Source organism: Chiroxiphia lanceolata, chromosome 16 (genome assembly GCF_009829145.1).
Source record: "Chiroxiphia lanceolata isolate bChiLan1 chromosome 16, bChiLan1.pri, whole genome shotgun sequence".
NCBI classification, from domain to species: Eukaryota; Metazoa; Chordata; class Aves; order Passeriformes; family Pipridae; genus Chiroxiphia; species Chiroxiphia lanceolata.
Window position 1 is genome coordinate 8,535,562 of NC_045652.1, and position 22,362 is coordinate 8,557,923.

Below are 22,362 nucleotides of genomic sequence, written 5' to 3' on the forward strand. Positions count from 1 at the left end.
CCCTGTGCTGTGACTGATCTCCCACACGGAGCTGGGACGACAGCTCAGCACTGGCACTCGGAACCAGGAGTTCATCAGACACATCCCCCACCACGTTTGGTTCCTCAGACCCTGTTCTGCCACAGACAGAAGGTACTACACATCAACTTCCTTTAGCTTGTTGGATCCAAGAGCTTTTTTTTTTTTTTTAAACAGCTGGTTTCTTTACATGCTGTTATCATCCATACATAATTTATTGTTTTCAAACGAAACAAAAGCACATCCAGTGTTGAAATCTAAAACTGAAAGCTACACAAATTGTTTACTTTCCATGTAAATATATGGATAATCTGTGTATATAATATATATAAAATCTAATAAAAGTAATATAGTTTCATTTATATGTCTTATCCATTTGTATATATATTTATATAAACATTTTAATATATTTCTAAAAATACATAATCAGGGATGACAGCGCTTCATTATTTTAGAAACTTGCTCCAGCACATATATTTCACTTGCAACACCACCATTGTCCCCACCAAGTTTTCCAGTTTCTCTCCAAGTGGAAATATATTTCAGCCAAAAGCTGAGCTGCCATCTGAGGAAGTTCCAAGCTCCCAGTGGAGCCCCAGCTACTTACCTCACTGTATTCAGTGTGATCACTCTGGAAAGTCTGAGTTTTGAAATGTTATATTTCTAAGATGGTGACATCAAGGGGGACCAGACAATTTTATGGGGATGCTTTTACCCATCTGTGCAGGCAGTGGCTGAGATGGGTCAGTCCAGGGCTGTCCCAGCTGCTTTGGTGCTCTGAGACCCTGAGGCTTTGCCACAGCAGGAACCAAATGGACACATGGCTCCCATGAGAAGGCAAGGGGCCCCTCTGCAGCCCCCTCTGCACAGGGCTACTTGCAAAGCCACCTGGATTCTATAGGGCTGTGTGGGATCAGAGTTCATACCCCAGAGCTCCCTGGAGAGCACTGGATTTATTGCATTTGACTGGGTCCAGTAGTGCCCTTGGAGCTGTGTCCCCTGAAGGAGAAGCATGTTTTTACCTCCATAGCACTGCCTTTCCCTTGGACCCTGGTATCAGCTTGGTCCCACTTGCATTCAAGCCCTGCAAATTCACCCACTTACAAGGAGAAGGGTCCCACTTCCCCACTGAGCAGTTCAAACAAGGCACACACTGCAGCTGCCACAGCCACACACACCTCCCCAAAAATGATTTACCTGGAAGACAGAAGTACCTCTGTGGTGCCTCCTGCAGCACAGGAGGACATCAGCAAGGACTGAGGGAAAGAGCATCATTTATTTCATGGGAATCAGGGTTGCACCAAACGCTACAAGTTTTCCCCACTCAGGACAGGGCTGTGAGGGTGGGCTGACCCTCAGCTGGTGTGTGTCAGCCCCTCATATGCCCTCCAGCTGATCCAGTCATCCCTAAGTAGCCAGGGCCAAACCCTGCTCACCTGCTGAAGGCAGGGATGCTGCAGAGGTGTGGGGCAGTGGTGACGCTGTGTTGGCAGGGGGCCAGGCAAAGGGCAGGGTGAGCACACAGGCTGCCCCAGGGACCCCAAAAACCAGTCAGGGTCAATGAAATAAACTTTTCCATGCACCCACTCCACCCCCCCCTGTAATACAGAGCAGATTGGGGAAAAACCAGGTTTTTTCACACAAACCCTGGGGAGTCGCTACTACTCGAGTCCCAGAAAGACAGAGGAGCCTCCACCTGCTGTTTGCTGTTTATTTTAGCAGAGAGAAAAATACTGTGGACAAGAGGCATTTTGCATAACTTAATAGAAAATAACACTTTTCCTTCACAGATCAACAGGCAAAAACACTTCCTACACATGGCTATTTTTTGGTGCTAACAGTTCGATGTACTGGTAAAATCATGGGCTTCCTCTAATACACTGTGATAGTTAATCTGAAACCCAAACCAGATTTAGGCTTGGGGGGCTCCTTTGCTGTTGAACGTAGCTCCCATCGCTTTCGAGCGCCGGGTTCACCCTCAGGGCACTCCCAAGAGGGATTTTACAGCCAGGGGCTGTCTGGGGATGCCAAGCAGTTCCATGGCTCTCACTATCCATGCCATGTCCTGACTGCTCTTCCCTGGCATGGCTGGAGAGGTGACCCAAAATGAGGGGGAGCACGGGAAGCACCAGCAGCCTCAGTCCAGGGCCAGCGAGGGGATCTTGCAGACGAAGGGGAAGGCTCTGCCACAGGCATTGTCATTCCAGGAGCGCAGTGCTACCCCCCAAAAAAACCCCAGACATTAGCTGAAAAAAGGCACAAGGAAGTAACTATACACCACCCTTGGGACCAGGACCTCCTGTCATAATGGGAGGCTTTCCCTGGGTGTGCTCCCATTTGCACCACTCCCAGCCATGCCCCCTCCCAGCATTCCCCTCCCCATCTGTAGGGGATCCTGGGCCTCAGCTTGGACATAGTAGTGGAGGAGTAGCTGCAAACACAGTCCTGTACCCCCAAATATATCAGGAGGCTGCCCATGGACAGGGCATTTATGTATGTCTGGGGGTCTGGACACAACTGGCTGGTCTCACTGGCAGTGAAGATGTGAAGTGGGATTTTTGCACAGGCAGGGTCTTGTCCCACTTCAGCAAGATTCCCTGGCCTGAGCGTGGGAGAGAAAAGGTGGCAAACCAATGGGTGTTTCCATGAGCCTCCCGTGTGGGATGGGAAATGGGAAAATTTGACCTTTGGCTAAATTTGGTAATTCTTCAAGGCAGCTGATGTTCCTGCCCTGCTGCTGCTATGGGAGAGGGAGATGGGCTGTGAGCAGTGGGAAAACGAGTATGTGTCTGTGTGTGTGTCTCTGTGTGTGTGTGTGTATATGTACACAGTGAAAAGAGAAAACATACCCCTTCCCTGCAACAAAGAAAGAAAATAAGACTAAAAAATTGAAATGAAAATCCTCTGCCTGCCTCCAAACTCTTCAGAAAAGCAGGAGCTGCGGTGCATTGAATTTATTGACATGCAAACAACACTGAAGGTGCCCTCAGTACCCAGTGCAGCACTCACCACTGCTGTGTCTGTACCAGATCTGCACACAGTCCTCCTCCTCCGGGATGGAGTGGATCCCATCGTCAGGCTGACTGCCATCCCAGTAGTGGTAGTCGTAGGAGGAGCCGTCTGTCCACTCGAAGTGACCCTCCTGGCATGGGATGGGTGGAGAAAGGCCGTCACCGCAGACCCACGACTGCAGAGGGTGAGGGGCCCACTCCCTTGGAGACCCCATCTCCATCCCCAGTGCCACACAGCCCAGGGACATGGGGAGAGACTGTCACCACTCAGCAAAGGCCAAACACCTTGTTTGGGTTTTACAACTGAAAACTTCCAAGGACAGCCCCAGAATTCAGTGTTCTCACCAGAGGAAGCCCAGAAATTAAATCCATATTTTCTTTTTTAACACCCCCACCCAATTCTGTGTTCTTCTTCCTCTTTATTTTCCATTCTTTTCTCTGTATCTATGAAAAATTTGCTGACATGGGACTGTTCTCCTGATGGTCTCGATTTTTCTTTCTAACATATTAGACTATATATTTCCAACATGTCAGGTTTGAAAAGTCACAGAGTATCACAAGAGAGCAATGGAACTTGGTGATTTTTGACACTGGAGACCTTTTCAGTTTATTTGCTCTTCTTGAGCAAGCAGTACAATACTCTTTCTATTAATCCAGTAATAAAATATGAATAATTATTAATTATTTATATTCATGTTAGTAGCACTTTTAAAAGCAGACTGGAAGGGAAGAAATGACAACTTTCTCCATGCCCTGCACAACAGATCCTATGCCACCACCTGGTTAATGGGGCTCTAAGGGGCAAAGGAGAAAACCAAGTGGCTTTACAGGGGGAAAACGCAGAGAGGTGAATTTTTCAAAGCCATTTCCCACACGACTTTGGAGAGCTCTCACCTCACGCAGGTCGTTGAGTCCCGTCCAGATGTCGGTGGGGATGCCGGGCACGCGGCTGTTCACCAGGTCGTACACAAACACATTTTCTTCCCAGCTGGCAAAACAGAGCAACACGGAGCCACCGAGGGGGTATGTCAGCAAATGGTCAGGAGTGCCCTTAAGCATTCCCCCTGCCACTGGACCCATGGCCAAATGGGTCCCTCTCTTCTAATTACTACTTTCCTGGGTCTAGGCAAGAGGAGTTGGTGAGAGCTCAGGGAGAGGGAATGAGAGAAAGAGCCTGTGTAATCATATTGCACTTCCGTCCCTTTTTCAAGAGTAAAAAACACAGTTTGGGGAAATTTAGGGAATATTATGCCAGTTTTCCTGCCAGTCCAGGAAAAGACATTTTCTATATCACCTTTGTGTGCCCAGTGCATCAGACTTGACCAGGTCGCTGCTGCAGAAGGATGCTTAGGCTGGAACACGAGGCTACAGCTGACAGAGAGATTGTGCTGTGGGAATGGGACTTTGTCCCCATTTTCCTTCCTCCCCATGCTGTGATGACATGCTTCTGCACCCCTCACCTGTGGATGGAGGCCAGCTTGGCTGATCTGATGCCAATGGAGAACTCGGCGCAATAGAGGTCGGCTTCAGCCCAGGTTTTGTTGATGGGGAAGTACCGGTAGCAGTGACCTTCGTACTCTGTCCAGAAGAGCGGGCAGGAGTAGGCGTGGACAGGCTCAGGCATGGCTGGGGGCAGAGCAGAAGACAGCTGGTGGTGGTGAGGCAGCATTGCCAGGCAGCTGAGTAGGCAGTGGAGGCAGCAGTGCCCAGCCCTGCTCCCCCACCTCACCCAAGGCAAGTAACCACCAAACACATGCACAGAAAAAACGATCACTGTACAAAAGTTTGCAAAAGTGAAAACACATTTTGCACAAGTTGTGGGCTTCTCAGTTTTAGCATCTGCCTAAACCAGGAGGGATATTCCAAGCCAGCTTGACATCATTTTCAGAAGAGGGTGCTTAAAATAAAGGCACTAACATTTGCTACTGGGGAAACCAAGATAAGGGCTCCTCTCGCCTCTATCAGGCACCACCAGAGCCACAGTGCTGAGACGGGAGCTGACAGCCAGGGCTGTGGGGTTATGGCTGTGTTCTGCCCTCCTGCAAGGACAGCCCGCACTTCCTCCCTCCAAGGAAACCCCCTCACCATCCCTGTCCCTGGATGCAGCCATGCACGTACGCACATGTTGGATTTCAGCCCCATAAATAGCCGGGCGAGGCGCGCGTGCCGCCGGGAGCGGTGCCAGCCTATCTGCCTCCCACCACGAGATAAGAGCTGGGGCCACGGAGCTGCTCATCGTCCCTTGACACTTTTCAGCACAGTGGGAAGTTGCCCCAGAAAAGGCCATTGTGGGGGCAGGATGTCTTTCTGGAGCCTTCACAGTTGCCGCTGTGTAAACACGGCAGTGGCGTTAACATGTTGCTCTGATCTCCTCTGTGCAGTGCTCCCTGTCACTCATGGGGAGGATGCAGCACACACCACACCCCCCCCCAGCATGAACACAGGTGGAACCCCCAAATCTTGGGGCTTAACTCTCTTAGCTGCTGGTTTTTGAGCCTTGGGGCATTGCCAGCCCCCCCCCAGCCAGTTCCCACATCCCCATGGAGTCCTGGTCTGGGGTCAGAGCTGCTGCTGGAGCGAGCAGGACAGTGGGCAGGGTGGGTGTGCAGGGGTTGAAAGCAGACATCAGATGCCATCAAACTATCCAAGCAGGTAACAGGCTCAAGCCTGGAAAGGTCAGGGTGGTGCTACAGGGGCCTCCAGTACTGAGAGGCTGTGGGGGAATGGCTTTTCCCAAGGGTGGGGAGAACAAAACCCTGCCAGCGGCAATGAGGGATGTGGCCACAGCAAGGGAAGCAACAGCACAGGCAAAAGGAGAGGCAAGGTGAATCCAAAGCAGCTGTGTGAGTGTTCATGGAGCCAAATCCTTCCCTGTGCCAGTGTTGGCAGCTCTGGGTGATAATTCATATTTCATCAGCTCTTTCAACATGGGGATCTCTGAGTGTTCTACAAACAGCCAGCCCCCGGGGTCCCTGCTGTCACAGCTCACTCCCAGGTGACAAACCACAAATGCAATGAGCCTTTTTTCCCTCCTGAACAAGGCCAAGTCAACTGCCAGGCTCTGTGGGGCTGTCACCCTATCAATCTGCTTCAGGTCTTCCAGCCATCCCTCCAGAGGAGCTGAGGCTGGGGGCAGCTCTGCACCCCACAGCAACAAACCCTTGAGGGGCTCAAAGGGCTCTCCCATCCTCCTCAGCACTAATTATGGGCTATGGAGGAAAAAGGATAAGGCATGCTGGCCTGGAAGAGCAGCATAGCTTTATGGGAGGGTGGCCAAATTGTAGCCAGCTCAGTGGCTGTGCAAGGTTCAGCTCTCTGGTTCACACCTGGCCATACTTGCATTGGGAAAAACCTTAGAACAGCCCTAGGAAATGCAAATTATTTTATTGTAGCAATAGAGCAGGACCAGAAACTCTGAGAGCTGATGTGGTTCCCTGGGAGTCAAGCACTCCTTCCCTCATGATGCTGGCCAAGGTTCCCAATCTCCACCAAACACAAAGCAGAGCAGGGGCAGAGGGTCAAACCTACAGGATGAGGCTTCAGCTTCACCACCAGGTCACAGGTGAGGCATGTACCCCCATTCAGGGCAGGGCTGGGATCTGGTCCTGGCTCACAGAGACTCGAGGTTGCTGTTCCTTCTTGTGGAGGGCAGTGAGAGGTCTGCGCCAGACAGGCACCACCAGCAACTGGGATTTTATTATAGCCCCTCGACAAACTCCTCACCTCTAGCAGCGTGGTGGCAAAATTCACAGGGCTTATCCCAGCAGCAGCCCCAGCAAATGGAGCCTTCACTCCTGAGTGCTAATTGCAGTGGGCGTCCCAGTGTCCTGGCTCAAAGACGGGTCCATCAGCATCCCGACTGCCAGGCAAAATCACCCTCCTGTTTGTTCAGAGCAGCTGAAACCGAGTCAGAAACTGAGACAGTCCTTCTTTGTTATTCCATACTGCTTCCCATTAGGTAGCATTAATTTGACGAGCTTCAGTGAACCAGAGGTGCCTGAAGGAATTTAAGGTTAAATATACCAAAAAGAAAAATATGGGAGGTCAGCTTTTAATTAGCATCTCTTCTGTTAGGTCAGGATCAGAGGCTTTGGCTGTCTCTTTGGAGGAGAACTACTGCTCCCAGTTTTACAGGCAGGAACAATTAGGGGAGCTGCTTTATTTGGGGTCTTCGAGGGCTATTTTTAGCAGAAAGGCCATAAGAAATCTGATGTATGGTTGTGAGTATAGGAGCCTACTCATGACTCTATAGGAAACCCTCAAAACCCAAGCCAGCAGCTGTGGGTGCTGTTTTGATCTAGAAGAGGACAAAGGTAGCATCTTTGGGATATTTGGACCAAATCCTCACTTTTAAGCACAGCAGCAAAACATCACCCCAGCACCATCAGCTCCTCTGCACAGGGCAGGAGCAGCACAGCCAGTGCCTGCAGGACAGGGGTTCCTGTTGACCCCAGGTCAGTTCATCCATTTGTCTCCAAATTCCTGGTGAAAAATGATGGCAAGAATCCTTTCTCCCTTTGCTTATTTACAGCACAACAGTTTTAAGGGCAGGACCATGTTTTAAGGCAGCACCAGCAAAATAGATGTCCAGACTTGGCTGAGGATAAGATTCAGATCAGGCAGCTGTTACTAAGAAAAGCTGGAAAACAAGTGGTTTTGGATCAGAAAAATCTCTGGATTTGTGTCAGTGCCAACAAAACTGGAGCCTTTTTATTTATTTACTAGCTGAGATCCACTGCAGAACCATCAGGAACATCACTTATCAAAATCTTGCAGAAGCTGGCACTGCTCTGCCAAGAAGTTTCACTTCCCCAACTGGCCTCTTTCCAGTTAGAAATAATTAACTGAAAAAGTCCTAGCCAGTTTCACAAGAGGTTTTTTTCATTCCAGGATGCTACTGGAAAAAACAAAACAAACCAAACCAAAAAAAACCCCCCAACCAGCTGTGTGGCTCCCAAACACTTAGCTGGTGAAGAGCAGGTTTGCTCCTGATCAGCTTCATCCCAAGGAACAATGCTGCCTCACCTCCACAGATTCACAGATTTGAGATATGAAGTTTGGGGCTAGGAGACGGTTGGCAAGAGATGCCCATGCAAGGAAGATTCCTGGGGGGCCATGGCTCCATCAAAGGGTTTTGGACAGCAGATCGGGTCAGGTCAGTGCTGACAGCAGATGCTCTTTTTGCTGCAGAGCATCAAAGAGCTCCATTTCATCAGCAGCTGACAGCTCACCAAAAGTTTAGGGGCATTAGGAGACACCTTACTGAAAGGCATGGTCTTGAGACATCCCCCCCTTGGCAAATCCACAGGCTAATGCTGCCATCTGACCTGAAAAAGCAAGTGAACCTCTTCAGCTCTTGGCAAGCAGCTGGTTTGGAGGATGTCCATCAACACCCAAGAGGCTTGTCTGGAGCTAACGCCAAGAGAGAAGAGCTGGGGAGATCCCTGTCAGGTTGGCTGGGCCCTTCCCAGGGCAGAGCTGCCCCCAGAGCAATAATATCCAAGGGCTGGGATGCTGAGAGCGAGGGATGGGGAGTGGCCCCAGCTGGGGCTCATGATGAGCATCCTGGTGCTCACCAACACCGAGCCACCTCTTATCAGCTCAGGCTGTGGGGAGGGCCAGCAGCATGGCTTTACCCTGGCTTGGCACTGCTGGAGCAGTGGGCAGTTACAGGGCATGGGTAAGACAACAGGGCTGGAACAGGGGACCCCCAGGACCCCTCTAGGATGGCTGCAGGAGAACCTGTCTGTGGCTAGGCTGGGGGGTTCAAAGTGCCAGCTGAGCCAGGCCTCCACCCCACCACAGTCTTGACACATCCACTATGTCCTCATTACTGAGTAGACCCAAAGAACAGGCATTAAAAAGGGGAGGTTGTGGGCTGGAGCCTGTGTCAGGGGCTAAGACAGTGCTGTTATGTGATGTTAGGATGCCTCAGGGCACCCATGGATTTAGAAGCACTGACAAACAATGCCACCTTCATGTTACTTGCAATATTTGTCTTTCATTAACAGATGAAAGAGTCTCACACTGAGTGTCCGTGATCCAAGCAAGCAGATCAAGGGAGGGATTTTGGTCTTGTGTGTCTGGGGGTTATATGGAGCTGGAGGGAATAATGTCCACCGATGGATGTGAAGCTCATTTAGGCAATATTTCCACATTCTGAAATGTTTTTTAAGGTGCATATTACAAATCTCCAAGTAAAATATTTAAGAGCAGTTGAAGCACATTGGAAGGGACATCCTTTCACACCAAGGGCTTTGCTTTTCAAAATCCTTTAATGAAACCAAGCTGGTTTTACAGCTTCAAATCTTCTGCCAGGTATGTTTGGGGTTATAAGGATACAGCCAACACCGGGAGCAACACTCCTGCAGCTGGCACTGACAGATAGGAGTTATCTTGCAGAGTTTTTTTCCTTCTTAATTAGTTTTGGCAAAGCTCCCACGGATTAGTTGTCTGGCAGGAAAGTTGGGCTTGTATCGATCCTTTTTCTCACGATCTCACTGAACAGCACTTAAGGATCCCTTTCTGCTCAAATTCCCAATAAACCTAACATGGTGTGAACAAACTTGGAGCAGCAACTCTCACTTGCACCAACCCCATGTAGAAGTTTGGAAGAAACTTAAGTGACATACAGCAGTCACCATCACCAAGAGCTCTGAGAGAAAAAAGGGAAATAAGGGGGAATCCCATCCTTGTGGCCACTTTTCACACACAGTAAGTGTGAAAAAATTAACGGGGAGCCCCGGTGGCCACGGCCCTGCACCCCTCACACGTGTGCCTCGTGCAGTGATTCCTGCAGTCCCCGCAGGACCCACGGCAGGGCCACGGCCCCGAGCCACCTCTTGGTGTTGGTGAAGAGCAGACACTGACACACAGAAACAAAGCCAGCCCAGAGAGACCTTCAGCATCCCGAGGAGAGGGACCCTTCTCACGCCCCCATGGCAAAGAAAAAAGCTGATTTCAAAGAAAGTCAGGGATTTCTGGAGCAGGCGGAGCAGGGGGGAGCCAGCTGCCGGCCCCGGGGGAGGCACACGCGCTCCTTCCCTGCCGCAGCCAGCGCCCCTAAAATCACCTTCACCCCGCGCCGCAGCCGCCGCCGGGCACTCACCTTGGCTGATTTTGATGTTGGTCTGGGGGAAGGCGTGGGCGGCCAGCAGGGCGGCGGCCAGCAGGGCGCACAGCGCCCGCCCGCAGCCCATGGCCGGGCCGCCCGGGCTCCGCTGCCGGGCGCTGGGGTCGCGCTCGGCCCGAGCCCCGCGGGCTGTGGGGGGCGGCCGCCGGCCGGGGCGGATATAGGGGCCGCGCTGCCCCCTCCCCCGAGCAGCGGCTCCTCCGCAGCCCGCCCCCGGCTGAGCCCGGCCCCGCTCAGCGCATCCCAGAGGGGACCCGCGCTCGGGGCGCGCCCCCAGCCCGCCCCCGGCTGAGCCCGCCCGCGCTCAGTGCATCCCAGACGGGGACTCGGACCCGGACCCGTGCCCAGGGCGCTGCCCCCACCCATCGGGGTGCACGCTGCTCCCAGAGAGCCACTGTCACCCTCCGGAGCTGCAGGCGAGCAAGGACATCACCCCTCCTCGCCCCTGCAGCCGCATCCCGGGTTGATATTTAGTGTTCTCATCCCGCGGCGCCGCGCCGGCTGCGTCCCTCGGGATGCTGGCGGAGGGGACTCTGGGCAGCCCGTCACCTCGGGGAGGTGACAAATGGGACCTTCTGCCTGCGGGCAAGGCCGGCAGAGAGCGGGCAGGGGCGGCGGCGGGAGGGCGAGGGCTCTGCTGACACCGGGGAGCGGCGGCGGCGGCACCGGGCACCTGGGGAGGCAGGGGGAGAGGGTCCCAGGGCTGCAGGGCAGACGGCTGTCATACATTAATGCCCCATTTTGTGTTGTTTTTTTCTTGGTTTGGTTTTGTGGGGTTTTTTGTTGTTGTTGTGGTTTGGTTTTTTGTTTGTTTGGTTTTTTCCTTCATTTGCTTTGTTTGTTTTTTACCCAGAGCAAGGCACTACAACAGCCTGGAAGAGGGAACCCCCAGCTGTGCCCGGGGCTCCAAGGCTATTTCAGAAACGCACACAGTGCCCATCTGTCAGGTCTGTGCTGGGTCCATGCAGTCCTGAAACAGCAGAAAACCTGGTATGATACAGCACTCTGTATCATTAATAGCCAATATTATCCAGCGTGTATCCTTCCTGTGGTCAACATTTGGTCGGACATAAACTTCATGTTTTTAAAAATATTGTATGAAGTCCTTTCCTAACTGTGGCAGTGGTAAGGGAAAGAGCGCAGACACAAGTACTATAAAATTTTTTGGCCCTGTTCCATTTCCAATTTATGCCTTAAATCAGCATTGAACAAACTGCTTAGGAACACAGTCAATGCTGTTCCCTTTTTATTCTTAGCTACTAATTAAAATATTCAGCATTTTTTGGGACTTCAGTTGGGATGACCATTTTTAGAGACAAGATTCATATACAAACAATTGGGAGTGATGGGAGGCCTTCAGTACAATAAAGCATCCAGACTTACTCCAGAGACAGTAACTCATTCAATCAATTTTCTATATTAAGTTTTCTTTGCATTAAATAAAGCCTTTTAAGAACACCTCCCCCTCACTTGCATACATTGATCTGAAACTATATGGCTCAAGGAAAAGCTTATTGCTACAGCAGACCACTAAAAATGAAGGAATTGAGATTATTAGAAGTCAAGGCATGCCTTCTCCCTTCTTTCCTGTGTGTCATCCCCAGATAAAGCCAGTGTTATAAACAACTTTCAGCAAACTATGGAACAAAAATCTTTTGAGTATATTAATCTATTTCCAAAGCACAGATGTTCAGGGAGGAGAGATCCTGAATAATTTTTATCCTGTTTCTAACAACAGACCCACGGCAACAGCATCCCCCCAGTGCAGGTGGGAGCATCGAGCCCCCTGTGCTGCTGCCCCTGAGCCTGGCACAGCAGCTGGGCACCAGCTTTGCTCCCAGCACTGGGACAGCACAAGCACGTTAAGCACACAGTGCCAGCTGGAGTTGCAGCTGCACTTTGTGTTACCTTCCAATTTCACCAACCACGAGATGTGCTTCACCTGCTGGGTGCAGCCCCGGGAACAGGTCTCAGTGATTCAGCCCTCACACTCCTCTTGCTTCCCATCCTGTGTTCTGATTGCCCTGCAAGTCGGGAGCTCCTCAGTGTGTTTCCATCCTGCTTTTATTGACCTTTCCTCTGGGTTCTCTCACCAATTTTTGGCATCCTCTGTACATGACAGCCCCCTCCCTGTGAAACAGATACCTCACAATTCTGAGGACAGAGTCAGGGCAAGAGTACCTTCTGTTCACATTTCATCCCCAGTGTTGAGCAAAGCACATGGCTGGGCTCAGATCAGCTCCCATGGAGCTCGTGCTGCTGCCCACAGGCTCTAGATGGAAGAATATTAATGCCCACAGCAGTAACTGCTGAAACTACAGCCCCTTGTCTGAGCCTTTTCGACTTTTCATAGAAGATTTTTCTCCTACAGCATGTGTTTGCCCAGGACTCCCCATGGGGTCCCTCTCCACTGTGATTTATTGATGAGACAAACCTGGAGGAAGCCAGAGAACTGTCGACCTCACTGCAGGACAGAGGAGGAACCTCACCTTGCAGAGGGGCAGGTTAGATCCACAACGTGCTCAGAAAGAAGATGCCCAGCCCTGCAGCAACCACTGCCCCACTGCTGTGTGCTGCCAACACAGAGCAGCTCCCAGTTCATCTACAGTGAGGAACAAGGGGGTAACCATCAATGTTTTGGCTTTTCTTCTGCCATAAGCATAACTGAAGGAGCTCAACAGAAAGGTGAATTCTGCCAAGAGGTATCACCCCAGTCTACGTGGCACAATTAAATAGAATTTTATTTTCAATAAATATACAATCTGCATCATACCAGACAATATGCTGTGAAAAAATAAAATGTACAGAAGCAACCAACAGGACAGCTTGACCGTAACTAAGTTCGCTTGGTGACCTGGAGAACTACCAGGGTTAACACACACAACACAGAAAGAGCCACTGCAGTCTGTGAGAGAATTAAAATTGTGTATTTTGGGTCTTCTTAACCGCAAAAGTCCCTGCAGGAGGTTTCTTTTGCACAGCACAAGTTTGGAAGGATGCGAGCTGGTTTTCCCGGTACAAATGGTATTGGAACTGTTTATTTTGCTATATCATCACTGTATCTACTACACACACAGACTGGTATCGAGAGTGGCAGGTCTCACTGCTGACGGGACATCAGATCCATCTGACGTGGGGCCGCACGGCCACACGTGTGCCCCGGCACACAAACGCACGAACAGGAGCTTAATTCTGTTAAAACTAGTACAAGGACAAAACTGGAGTCAGAATCAATTTCACCACAGGTTCTACTGTTTAAAAAAATACTCTAGCCTAATTACCACGTTCACCAACGAGAGCACACGGGTACTTATATCTCTGAGAGGATGAGCCATGGATTTGGACTGGAAGGACAGCAGAGGCAACTCCCAACTTCTCCACCCACTCTGCGCTTACCGTGGCACCTCCACGTGCAGCCCATGCCGCCCGGCCACGCGCTCCGCCACGCGGGATGCAAACAGCTGAGCGGTGCCGGGGGCAAGCAGCGAGAGGTCTGGCCCCAGGGGAACAGCCAGGACCCGGTGGGACATGGTTCACAGACGCCAGTGCGGCCAGTTGGGTGCTGGCAGCTGCTTCAATCCAACAGAGCTGCCGTGGGGTGTGTGTAGGGTGTGAGGTGGGGTGTTTTGGTCATTGGTTTATTTTTTTTATCTTGTCCGCCTGCTTGGTCTGGCTGCCGTTAGTCTCCCACCTCATGTCACCTCCAGGGATGCCGGGGAGACGCGGTCGCACTCCTCCCGGGACCGCAGGCTGTGCCACTGCTCCACGGCCGTCCGGTGTGCGTTCAGCATCCGGCGCCAGTGGTTGGACTCGGGGGCACCTGTCGAGTACTGCCCGATCACGATCCTCCCAATGAAGTCATTGCTGCTCTTCACGTTGTGCCCGTAGACTGGGGAGAGCAGAAACAGAGACCGGTCAAGACAAAGGCGCCGCTCGTCCACCCAGAGCCCTGCCCCAGGAAACCAAATATCCTGCACGTGTCCCCTCACGCTGTGTGCCAGATGCCGGCATTTCTGGTGTGTGACTTGGCACCTCAAAAATTTTAAAGACCAAAAGAGGAGTTTGGAAGGAATAAAATAAGCTGTACTACAAACTAAAATACAATTCAAACAAGCAAAACACAGATCCACAGTTATCATGGAATTTAGCAAGAACAGGTGAAGTAGAATCATACAGTGGTTTGGGTTGGAAGGGACCTCAAAAATCATCCAGTTCCAGCTAGCCTGCTATAGGCAGGGACACCATCCACTGGAGCAGGTTGCTCAAAGCCCTGTCATGTCTGGCCTTGAAGCAGAATTACATCATGTAAAGAAGTGCCAAAAGCTCTGCCTGGGCATCGTGAAATGACAAAAGCAACCCTGCAACCTGTGCCTGGGGAAATGCAGAAGCAGCATCTCACACTCTCCTCCTCCAAATGCACGTGACCCAAACTGCTCCAGTGCTAATCGACAGCCTTCCCGACTGGAAGACAGGAACTACACACGTCCAGGCTGTCAGCAGGATGTTTACACGGAAATGATTTGCCATAATTATCACTGCAGCTACTTGTTAGAAGTCCAGGAAAGAAACTGAGGGAGAGACCCCACACCCTATCCTTTGGATTAGCCCAGTCTCCTGGAACAAAAGATTGAAGACAGCAGCAAACCCTAATGATGGGCCCGATCCTGGGAAAGGCTGAACACTCCCACCAGACAGGAGCAAAAGCACTTTGTGTGCTATGAATTGAAGCCCTGCTTTGGCTCATTAGAAAGCTGAATAAAAAGTCTTTGCAAGCTGAAGCCAGGATATCCACAGGCACTGGCTAGAATATTAAGGATTAAAAAATCTCCTCAGGAAAGAGAGGGATTTTTAAGAACAAATGTCTGCAGGAGCTCCAAATCCAGCCAGGCTTGCGTAGCAAGAGCATGTTCAGTGTGGAGTGGAGCCGTGAGCCCAGCACTGCCGTCGCTGCCCCTGCCAGCAGCACCAGCTCCCCAGGGCTGCTGGAAACCAGCTCTGGCAGCAAAGCTACATCTGGGATCCCTCACAGCACACCCTTCCAGGCAGGCAGGACACTGAGCACTATGCACTTGACCTCACTTTTAGCGGGGCACCTTTGTCAAGGCTGCATATTTCCTATTATAATACACCCCACAACTGATTAGTGTTACTTTAATGTGGCACTCTGTCACCTCCACGCTCTGCAAAGGCTTGTTCCTCGTCACTGCACCAGTCTGGGATCTTGTTCCCTGGGTGACTCAGGCACCACCTGCCAGTGCAGTCCCAAAATCAAACTGAGCAAGGTTACATCTCCCTATATCCCTTCCAACAGCTCTGACACACACAGTTCATGGGCAGAGATGCTTCTGCCCACCAAATTACCTGTGGATATTTTAGGTAACGGCAAACCTTCACACGCCCAAGTAATTTGCCCAAATAATTGCCCTAAAAAACCCACTCCACAACTCAGACTCCTGTAAGCTTATCTTCAAACGATTTGGGGTTCGCTACCCCAGCAGGAAGACTGCAGCTGTTCTGCCCATCACCAGCAGCTATCTAGGGGTGATGCCACCAACTCTCTGAGATGTGTTGCCGAGCAAGTGCCTCTGTCAAGAGGCCAGGTTGGTGTTATTTGGAAAGGCCACCTTCTGAGGATGTGGTGAGGAATTTTAAGCCATCCATTTCCAGCTAGTACACAGCTTGTCACGGTTATTAACGAGTTCTCCTATAAGGCAATGGATCACAAGCACAGCTAGCAGGACTATACTAAGTGTCCTGCTATGATTTATTAGCCTAGAGAAATCACATATTGTGATAAAATTTATGTGCCATGTAAAAGTACCTCCAAAACAAATTTTTAAACAGGATTTTTTTCCATCTTTTTTTTTCCATTCTTTTTTTTTCCAAAATGAAAGAAAATGAAAAAAAAAAAAATGAAAGAAAATTTTGGGAGACAATACCAAGTAATTTAAACCAAGAAGTCTTACAGGCCATCAATTAATCAAAGGATAAATGAACAGTGGGGAAGTACCCCAGGCATACAAATTCTTCAAAAACATTCCATGCCAGGACTGTAAAACAAGCAGGTGTCCTAAGTAAGGGGACCTGTTATTTTACTGTTGATCCAAGTATTTTGAATTCCTGTAATGCAACTTGCTAATCTCATCGTGTCAGGTAATTAGCATGCTGAGTCCTTTGGGGTATTAATAAGCTAATTATACAAGCATTGTTGCTTCTATCATTAACTAGTGTAGAGAGCACAGAGACTTATTGCTGAAGAACAGGGAAGACATTTTCCAAGGCCAAATGCTTATTCATACACAGACCATAAGAGGTGGCACTAGATCGATCTCAGGTTAACAAACTCGCAGCTTCACCACAGCAGCCTTCTCAAAAGATGAGAGATCTTTGTGGGCCAAAAATTCTGCTCCACTCATCAGTTCATGAGCCTTTTAAACTCAAGGACATGCTTTTCTGAGAGGCTAACTGCTGTATTGCACTCATAAATGACCAGGATTTGCTGAGCAATTTGCTGATGGCTGAGTGGTACCGAGCTGTGGGACCTTACCCAGGAGAAGTTGGTATTGTGAAAATAAGCTCTTTCCTTTGCTCACATTCAGGAGCACAATTTTTCCTGTTGCTATCATTGGTTCTTCCAAGAACAGCTTGGAAAAGAGAACTGTAGGAGCCCAGAGGCCCAGGAGAGCAGCCGAAAGCAGAGGCTGGCTGTGCCGCCAGCACTCATCGTGCCGTGGGCTTCTGTCCTGGCACAGGGAGGGGGAGCAGCTCCCTAAGTCCTCCCTCAGCTGCAGCAATCACTTCTCAAACACAGGAGCAACCGTTTCCTTGAGCATCAACAAGCAAGCACCAGCCACTGCTGCGCTGTTTACACTCCTGTCTGACACTTCAGCCTGCTCCAAAACCCTGCAGAAGCAGTTACCGTCACACTCCTGATACAGACCCCTCAGGTACTCATGGACTGACAAGGGCTCCTTGTGCCCAGCCTCAGGAAGTAAAAAGCACCTGCTCTTTCCTTCCAGCTTCTTCCACAACAGGTAGAGGTGGAGAAGCCCCTGTGGTCCAGCCACAGGCAGCAGCTGAGCACTGTTCCATGCTCCAAGCTCAGGTGACAGTACAAGTGGACTGAACTGTGTTCCCCGATGTCTGAGCATCCCCTGACAGAGTCTGAAAGGAGCTCAGAGTAAATTTCAGATTAAATCTGCCCTTGGCCACAAAAAACAGTAACTCCATGGAGCTGCTCAGAGGCAGAAAATGAAGTAATTATCATCTGGGATTTTCAGACTGACCCAGACTCTGGTTATGAACAGGCAGATGCTGCTTTCCATTTAAGAAACCTATTTTCCTGACAGAAACTATATACCTGATCTCATGAGCTTTTTTCCTACCATCAGGGTAATTTACACAATAGCAACATCCATTTCTAGGCCAACACAGAGCAGAAAGCAATTAAAGAAGCAGAGGTCAAACCAATTCCTTCTGCAGCTGCTCTTCACCGAGGGATGCATTTGGAAACATAAGGAGAAAGGCTCCTTAAAAAGAAATTCTTCATAATAGAAATGCTGAAATACAGAAGAAAATTGGGTTCACTTATGTCCATTAAATGGGTTGAATTCTTGAGAACAAGTTACATGATGTAAATAAAACATTTTCATGTTATACACTTATTGATGCAGCACTCCTAAAGCATGCATATCAAAGTGATGGGGCTCTCAGTGCCACATGAAACATCTTTGGGGTAAGGGCCCATGTGCCCCACAGGGCTCCTGCACAGGAGGGGTGGCTGAGGGCCCCCCAGCCTGGCTGCCTGCTCCCTGCAGGGCTGAGAGCACAGCACGGTGGGTATCAGGCACTGCACAGCCCAGAGCTTCTCCCCAGCAGGGCAGCGACTTCCAGGGGATGTGATGACACTTGGAGCTCCAACATCTGGCTCCAGGTGCAACTCCAGCCTGAGCTTTCCCCTTGTCTCCTACCAACCTCAGTCACCTGGAGTCAGTCACCCATTTTACCAGTCAACTGTTTTGCATGTCACTACATAATCAACTCATGAGGTTGCCTAGGTGGCATCAGCCCTGGCACCAGATCCAGCCAAAACACCCTGAGATTTGCAAACTGCCTACCTGTAAAGAGCACGACTGCAAAGTATTTGTCATCTGTGAGTTATGTGCAACAGTACAATTTAAGTTGGCATTTCAGATACTAATTAATCCATTGATTGAACTTATTAGCAGCCTTGAAATGACCAGGGAGGAGCACTGACTCAGAAAATTTCCTTAAGCTAACTTCAAGGCTACCAGTACCATATATGTGATGGGGAAAAGCTTGTGACTTGCAGCTGGGGCCACAAAACCTCTGCACCTCCTGCAAGCCTTTCCTCAGATGTGCTCAGCAGTTACTCAGCAGTTAAGGCTGTGCTGCACCACCAAGTACGGCCGCACAGCGCCTCTGCTGCTGCCTCTCTGGGAGTAACAGCAGAGGAATCTCAGCGTGCTGGAACAGCTGAGAGCTTCAACACACGTAACTAACTCTTCTTCGGTCACCTACATCGTTACCCGCAACACAATTAAAACCATTTAACTCAGAGAAAAGAAAAGTAAGCAAAAACATGCCCAAGGCTGCATGTGGGCAACTGAGGGGTAGAGTCTCCCTGAGGACACAGGTCTCGCAGGTTCTCTGGCAGAACCACAACACTGTTTGCACTGACCCATCAGCACTTCCTGCACTTCCCACTTCAGCCTCAGCGCTTGGCAAGGTCTCAGAAAGTGCCCCCTTCACACACCTGCCCTGCTTGGGCAGGCAGTGCCTCACCCTACCCTCGGGAGGCAGGAGCCAGTGCCCAGCCCTCTCTGTGCTGACCACCAAGCGCTGCCACCAGCCAGTGAGGGTGAGCTGTCAGGTTAAGTAGGACTGAAAACTAATTCTGAACTGCTTGACATCAATATTGAAAAGCTATTTAGCACAAAGAGGTGCTGCAAGGAGCAGCAGCAGCTGGGCTAATGATGCACACCGAGAAGGTCACAGGTATGGACCAAATCCTGCCCCTTGCTCCCTGAGCATGGCCCCTCATATTTAGTAGAGAGGAAAGAAAAGCACAGGAGAAGATGCCGTGGTTTCACATTTATCAATTTAATCTCCATCAGGCTCTGATGTGCACGTAAAACTCACTTCCCAGCCTCTCCTCCATGAGACTGCTCCCTGCAATGTCTGCACCTGCCCAGTTCCAGGGGGAACTGGAACTACTCGAGTGCGTGGCCAAATCCTGGCACAGCTCCAGCATCCAGCTGATGCTCCACGAGGGAGAATGCCACCACAACAAGACACTCTCTTTGGAAAATCATCTCCCTCCCTCAAGGGCAGCCCCTGTGCTCTGGCTGGGGCACCCAGGGAAGGGGACCCTGCAGATGCACCCTGAGCCAGGTGTTTGCCTAAGCAGGGTCTGACCTCAGACAGGGAGAGGAAAGTCCTGTAGGAGACAGCAGGGACCCAAGGTGCAGGGAAAGTGCAAGAGCACAAGTGTGTCTTACAGAGATCTCAAGGGCATGCAGGGATGACACCTCATGAAATTACCTCATCAGGAGAAACTGGAGTAACAGACTGGATGCATCTATCACAACAGCCCAGAGGATACTGAAAAGGAGTATCTACAGCTGGCTTTTTCCACCTCCAATTCCTCCTTTTTCAAAATTGCATCTTCATTCTCTGCACTATGAGCCCCAGATCCAACAAAGCACACGGATGGTTTCACGCATGTTTACACACCTCACACAAAGAGGCTCCAGCACCAACCCCATACAGCCCCTCCATACAGCACCTGCATGAAGGCAGGGATGGTCATGAGGGGGAGGCAGCCTCTGCCTGCACGACCATCTCCTCTGGTGGCCACAGGGCCAGGCACGAGCATTCCATTTCCAGACACTGCTCTGCCACCCACAGCAGCTTCCACCACCAAGACTTTTCCTCATTTGATACACGGGGAGATTCCAGCCTTGCAAGACGTTTGAGCAATTCCTTTCACCACAGCATGACCCAAACAAGATGAAGAGCAGAGATCAGGAGAAGCAACACTGCTTAAATTAAGGGGCTTGGCAAAAGCAGTAAGTACCGATCAGCCTGGAGGGAGGGGGACTTGCTCCTTTCTTTAGGAGAAAAAGATTCCCCCAAAATTCCAGAGAACTCCAGCACAAGCCGTTTCTGCCGCATCTGATGTGGTACATTTAATAACTAAGGCCACTTGAAGAATCTAATTCTGCCTTTTAGGCAAGCAACAGATTGGCTCAGGAAGCATTAGCATATTGTTGCTCTCACCAGGATTAATGGTGTTTCACTCCTCCTCATTAAAGAAGCCAGAGTGCTGCAAAAAGCCAAATCCATCCACGGAGCATCTTCCCTGAGTGACCCTGGGTCAGGATTGGGGCTGCAGGACTTCACTCAGTACCTCCAACCAACCCTTGCTGCCTGCTCTGCTGTCACCTGCTCCAGGCTGACAGACAGCATCTGTCATGGAGTGGGACATCCAATCCCCCACAGATGGGGACTGAGAATTGAGAGCAACAGGGACCTTCCTCCTCCCAAAGGGGATTTGCATTGTACCTCTGCAGAGAGGTACAATGCCTCTGCCTGCCAGGCAGGGCAGGCTTCAGGAGGCCACTGTCTCCCCCTGCCAGCACATCTCCCTGTGCCCTTCTCCCAGCACCCTGAGGTGTCCTCACGAGACCCGCTGGGACACCTGGAGTGGCCACAGCCCCTGGAGCAGCCTGGAGCAGTGCACTGCTCTCCTCAGACCTGGGCATGGACCATATGGTGTCTGCTGCATAAATGCATCAAGTGTTTTATAATGCCAGACACAAAGGCCAAATTCTGATCTAAATTAAACAGGTATAAATCCCCAGAAAACCCGGTGCTGACATCAATGTTTTTTTCCATTTTTTCTCCTTTGGCTAAGGTGGGATTACACAGATTTAAGCAAGGATTAGACTTTGCTTCTGAGCTCCAGATATGGCAAATATACAGACAGTCCAATACTTCAGAAAGACACATTTAATAGCCATTAAGAAACAATTTTCCAGCATCAAGTTGTCTAATTATCCATCCATCTAAAAGCTGTTATGGTGCCCAACATGACAGTCCTTAAAAAAAGAAACCACTTCTTCCACCAGCATTCCACCATGGGGAAAAAAAAAAAGTTTAGTTTGACTCATACATTAGAGAAGATTTGTTCCCCATATATGTGTGCAAAAGACAAAGTGCCTGAATGTTTGTTGGGGGTTTTTTTGTTGCAAAGAAAAAGCAACAAGAGAAAGGAGAGATGAGCATCTGAGTCAGCAAGTCAAAATGTATATGTGTGATGACTCCAGATACGTGGTGGTTTCCATCCTGGCATTTCAAGGTCATGCTTCCATACAGCCAGGGAAATCAAAATTCAGGTGTATTTCAGGGAAAGCCTGAGGATAAAAACATTATCAACCTTCAACCTGCTCAGCTAATTGGGACATTTCAAAATCAGTCTGTTAATTAAAAAAATACCACTGAAAAGCCTTGCTACCTCTGCATCCTGTTCATGGAACATTTACAAATCTCATGCAGCAAGCAAACACAATAAACATCACCTTGTCTCCAACGTCTACATCACAAATCTGATCACCAGAGCTGATGGTGAAAAACAAATAGTGTTAAGGGCTGAAGAGAGAATGCTTGTGAGCTGCACCCTCAGCCAGCACTTACAGGGAAGGTCTCACCAGCTGTCACACACATATCAAGGTCAACTTCTCCACCAACAAGCAAACCCTAGCCCAGTCTGCTTCCCTCCCCCAGGCAGAGCATCCTGTCCTGCTGGAGCCGTGGCCAACTTCCACAGGGCAATGGGGCAGTGGGATGAGCCCCACCACTGCTCTCCATCAGACACCATCAGCCCCAGTGCTGTCCTAGCTCCAGCTACACTCCCAGCCAGGTCAGATGGCAAAGCAGGCTTTCCCTCTGCAATTGCACAGACGGTATCCTGAGCACGAAAATGATTTTTCCCTCTTTGGGGACTCTGGTCTCTTCACAAGCCATAAAGATCCTGCCACTGTAAACACGTACAAGAGCTTGTTTAAATGGAGAAAGACACACACAGTCACCACAAGGACCGCGGGGAGATAAATATTCCCTAACTGTGAGTGCTGAAGGTTGCCTTTTTTTGTGGTAAGTGATCAAAAGATGTTAACG

General features: G+C 50.2%; 2 protein-coding genes across 2 annotated transcripts in view; both read right to left on the reverse strand.

Moving 5' to 3' along the window:
* Positions 1 to 1,759: 1,759 nt before the first annotated feature.
* On the reverse strand, positions 1,760 to 10,228 carry CLEC19A (C-type lectin domain containing 19A). The gene is made up of 5 exons (XM_032704443.1): positions 10,138 to 10,228; positions 4,490 to 4,655; positions 3,924 to 4,017; positions 3,028 to 3,160; positions 1,760 to 2,235 (listed from the first exon to the last, which is right to left on the reverse strand). Exons 1-5 carry the CDS (start codon positions 10,226 to 10,228, stop codon positions 2,156 to 2,158), a joined length of 564 nt encoding a protein of 187 aa, XP_032560334.1. The 3' UTR covers positions 1,760 to 2,155.
* Positions 10,229 to 12,880: 2,652 nt separating this feature from the next.
* SYT17 (synaptotagmin 17) overlaps positions 12,881 to 22,362 on the reverse strand; it is a 34,102-nt gene continuing 24,620 nt past the window's right edge. The window contains exon 8 of the mRNA XM_032704442.1: positions 12,881 to 14,050. Coding sequence (XP_032560333.1) covers positions 13,854 to 14,050 — 197 coding nt within the window. The 3' untranslated portion in view covers positions 12,881 to 13,853. The remainder of the gene's footprint in view (positions 14,051 to 22,362) is intronic.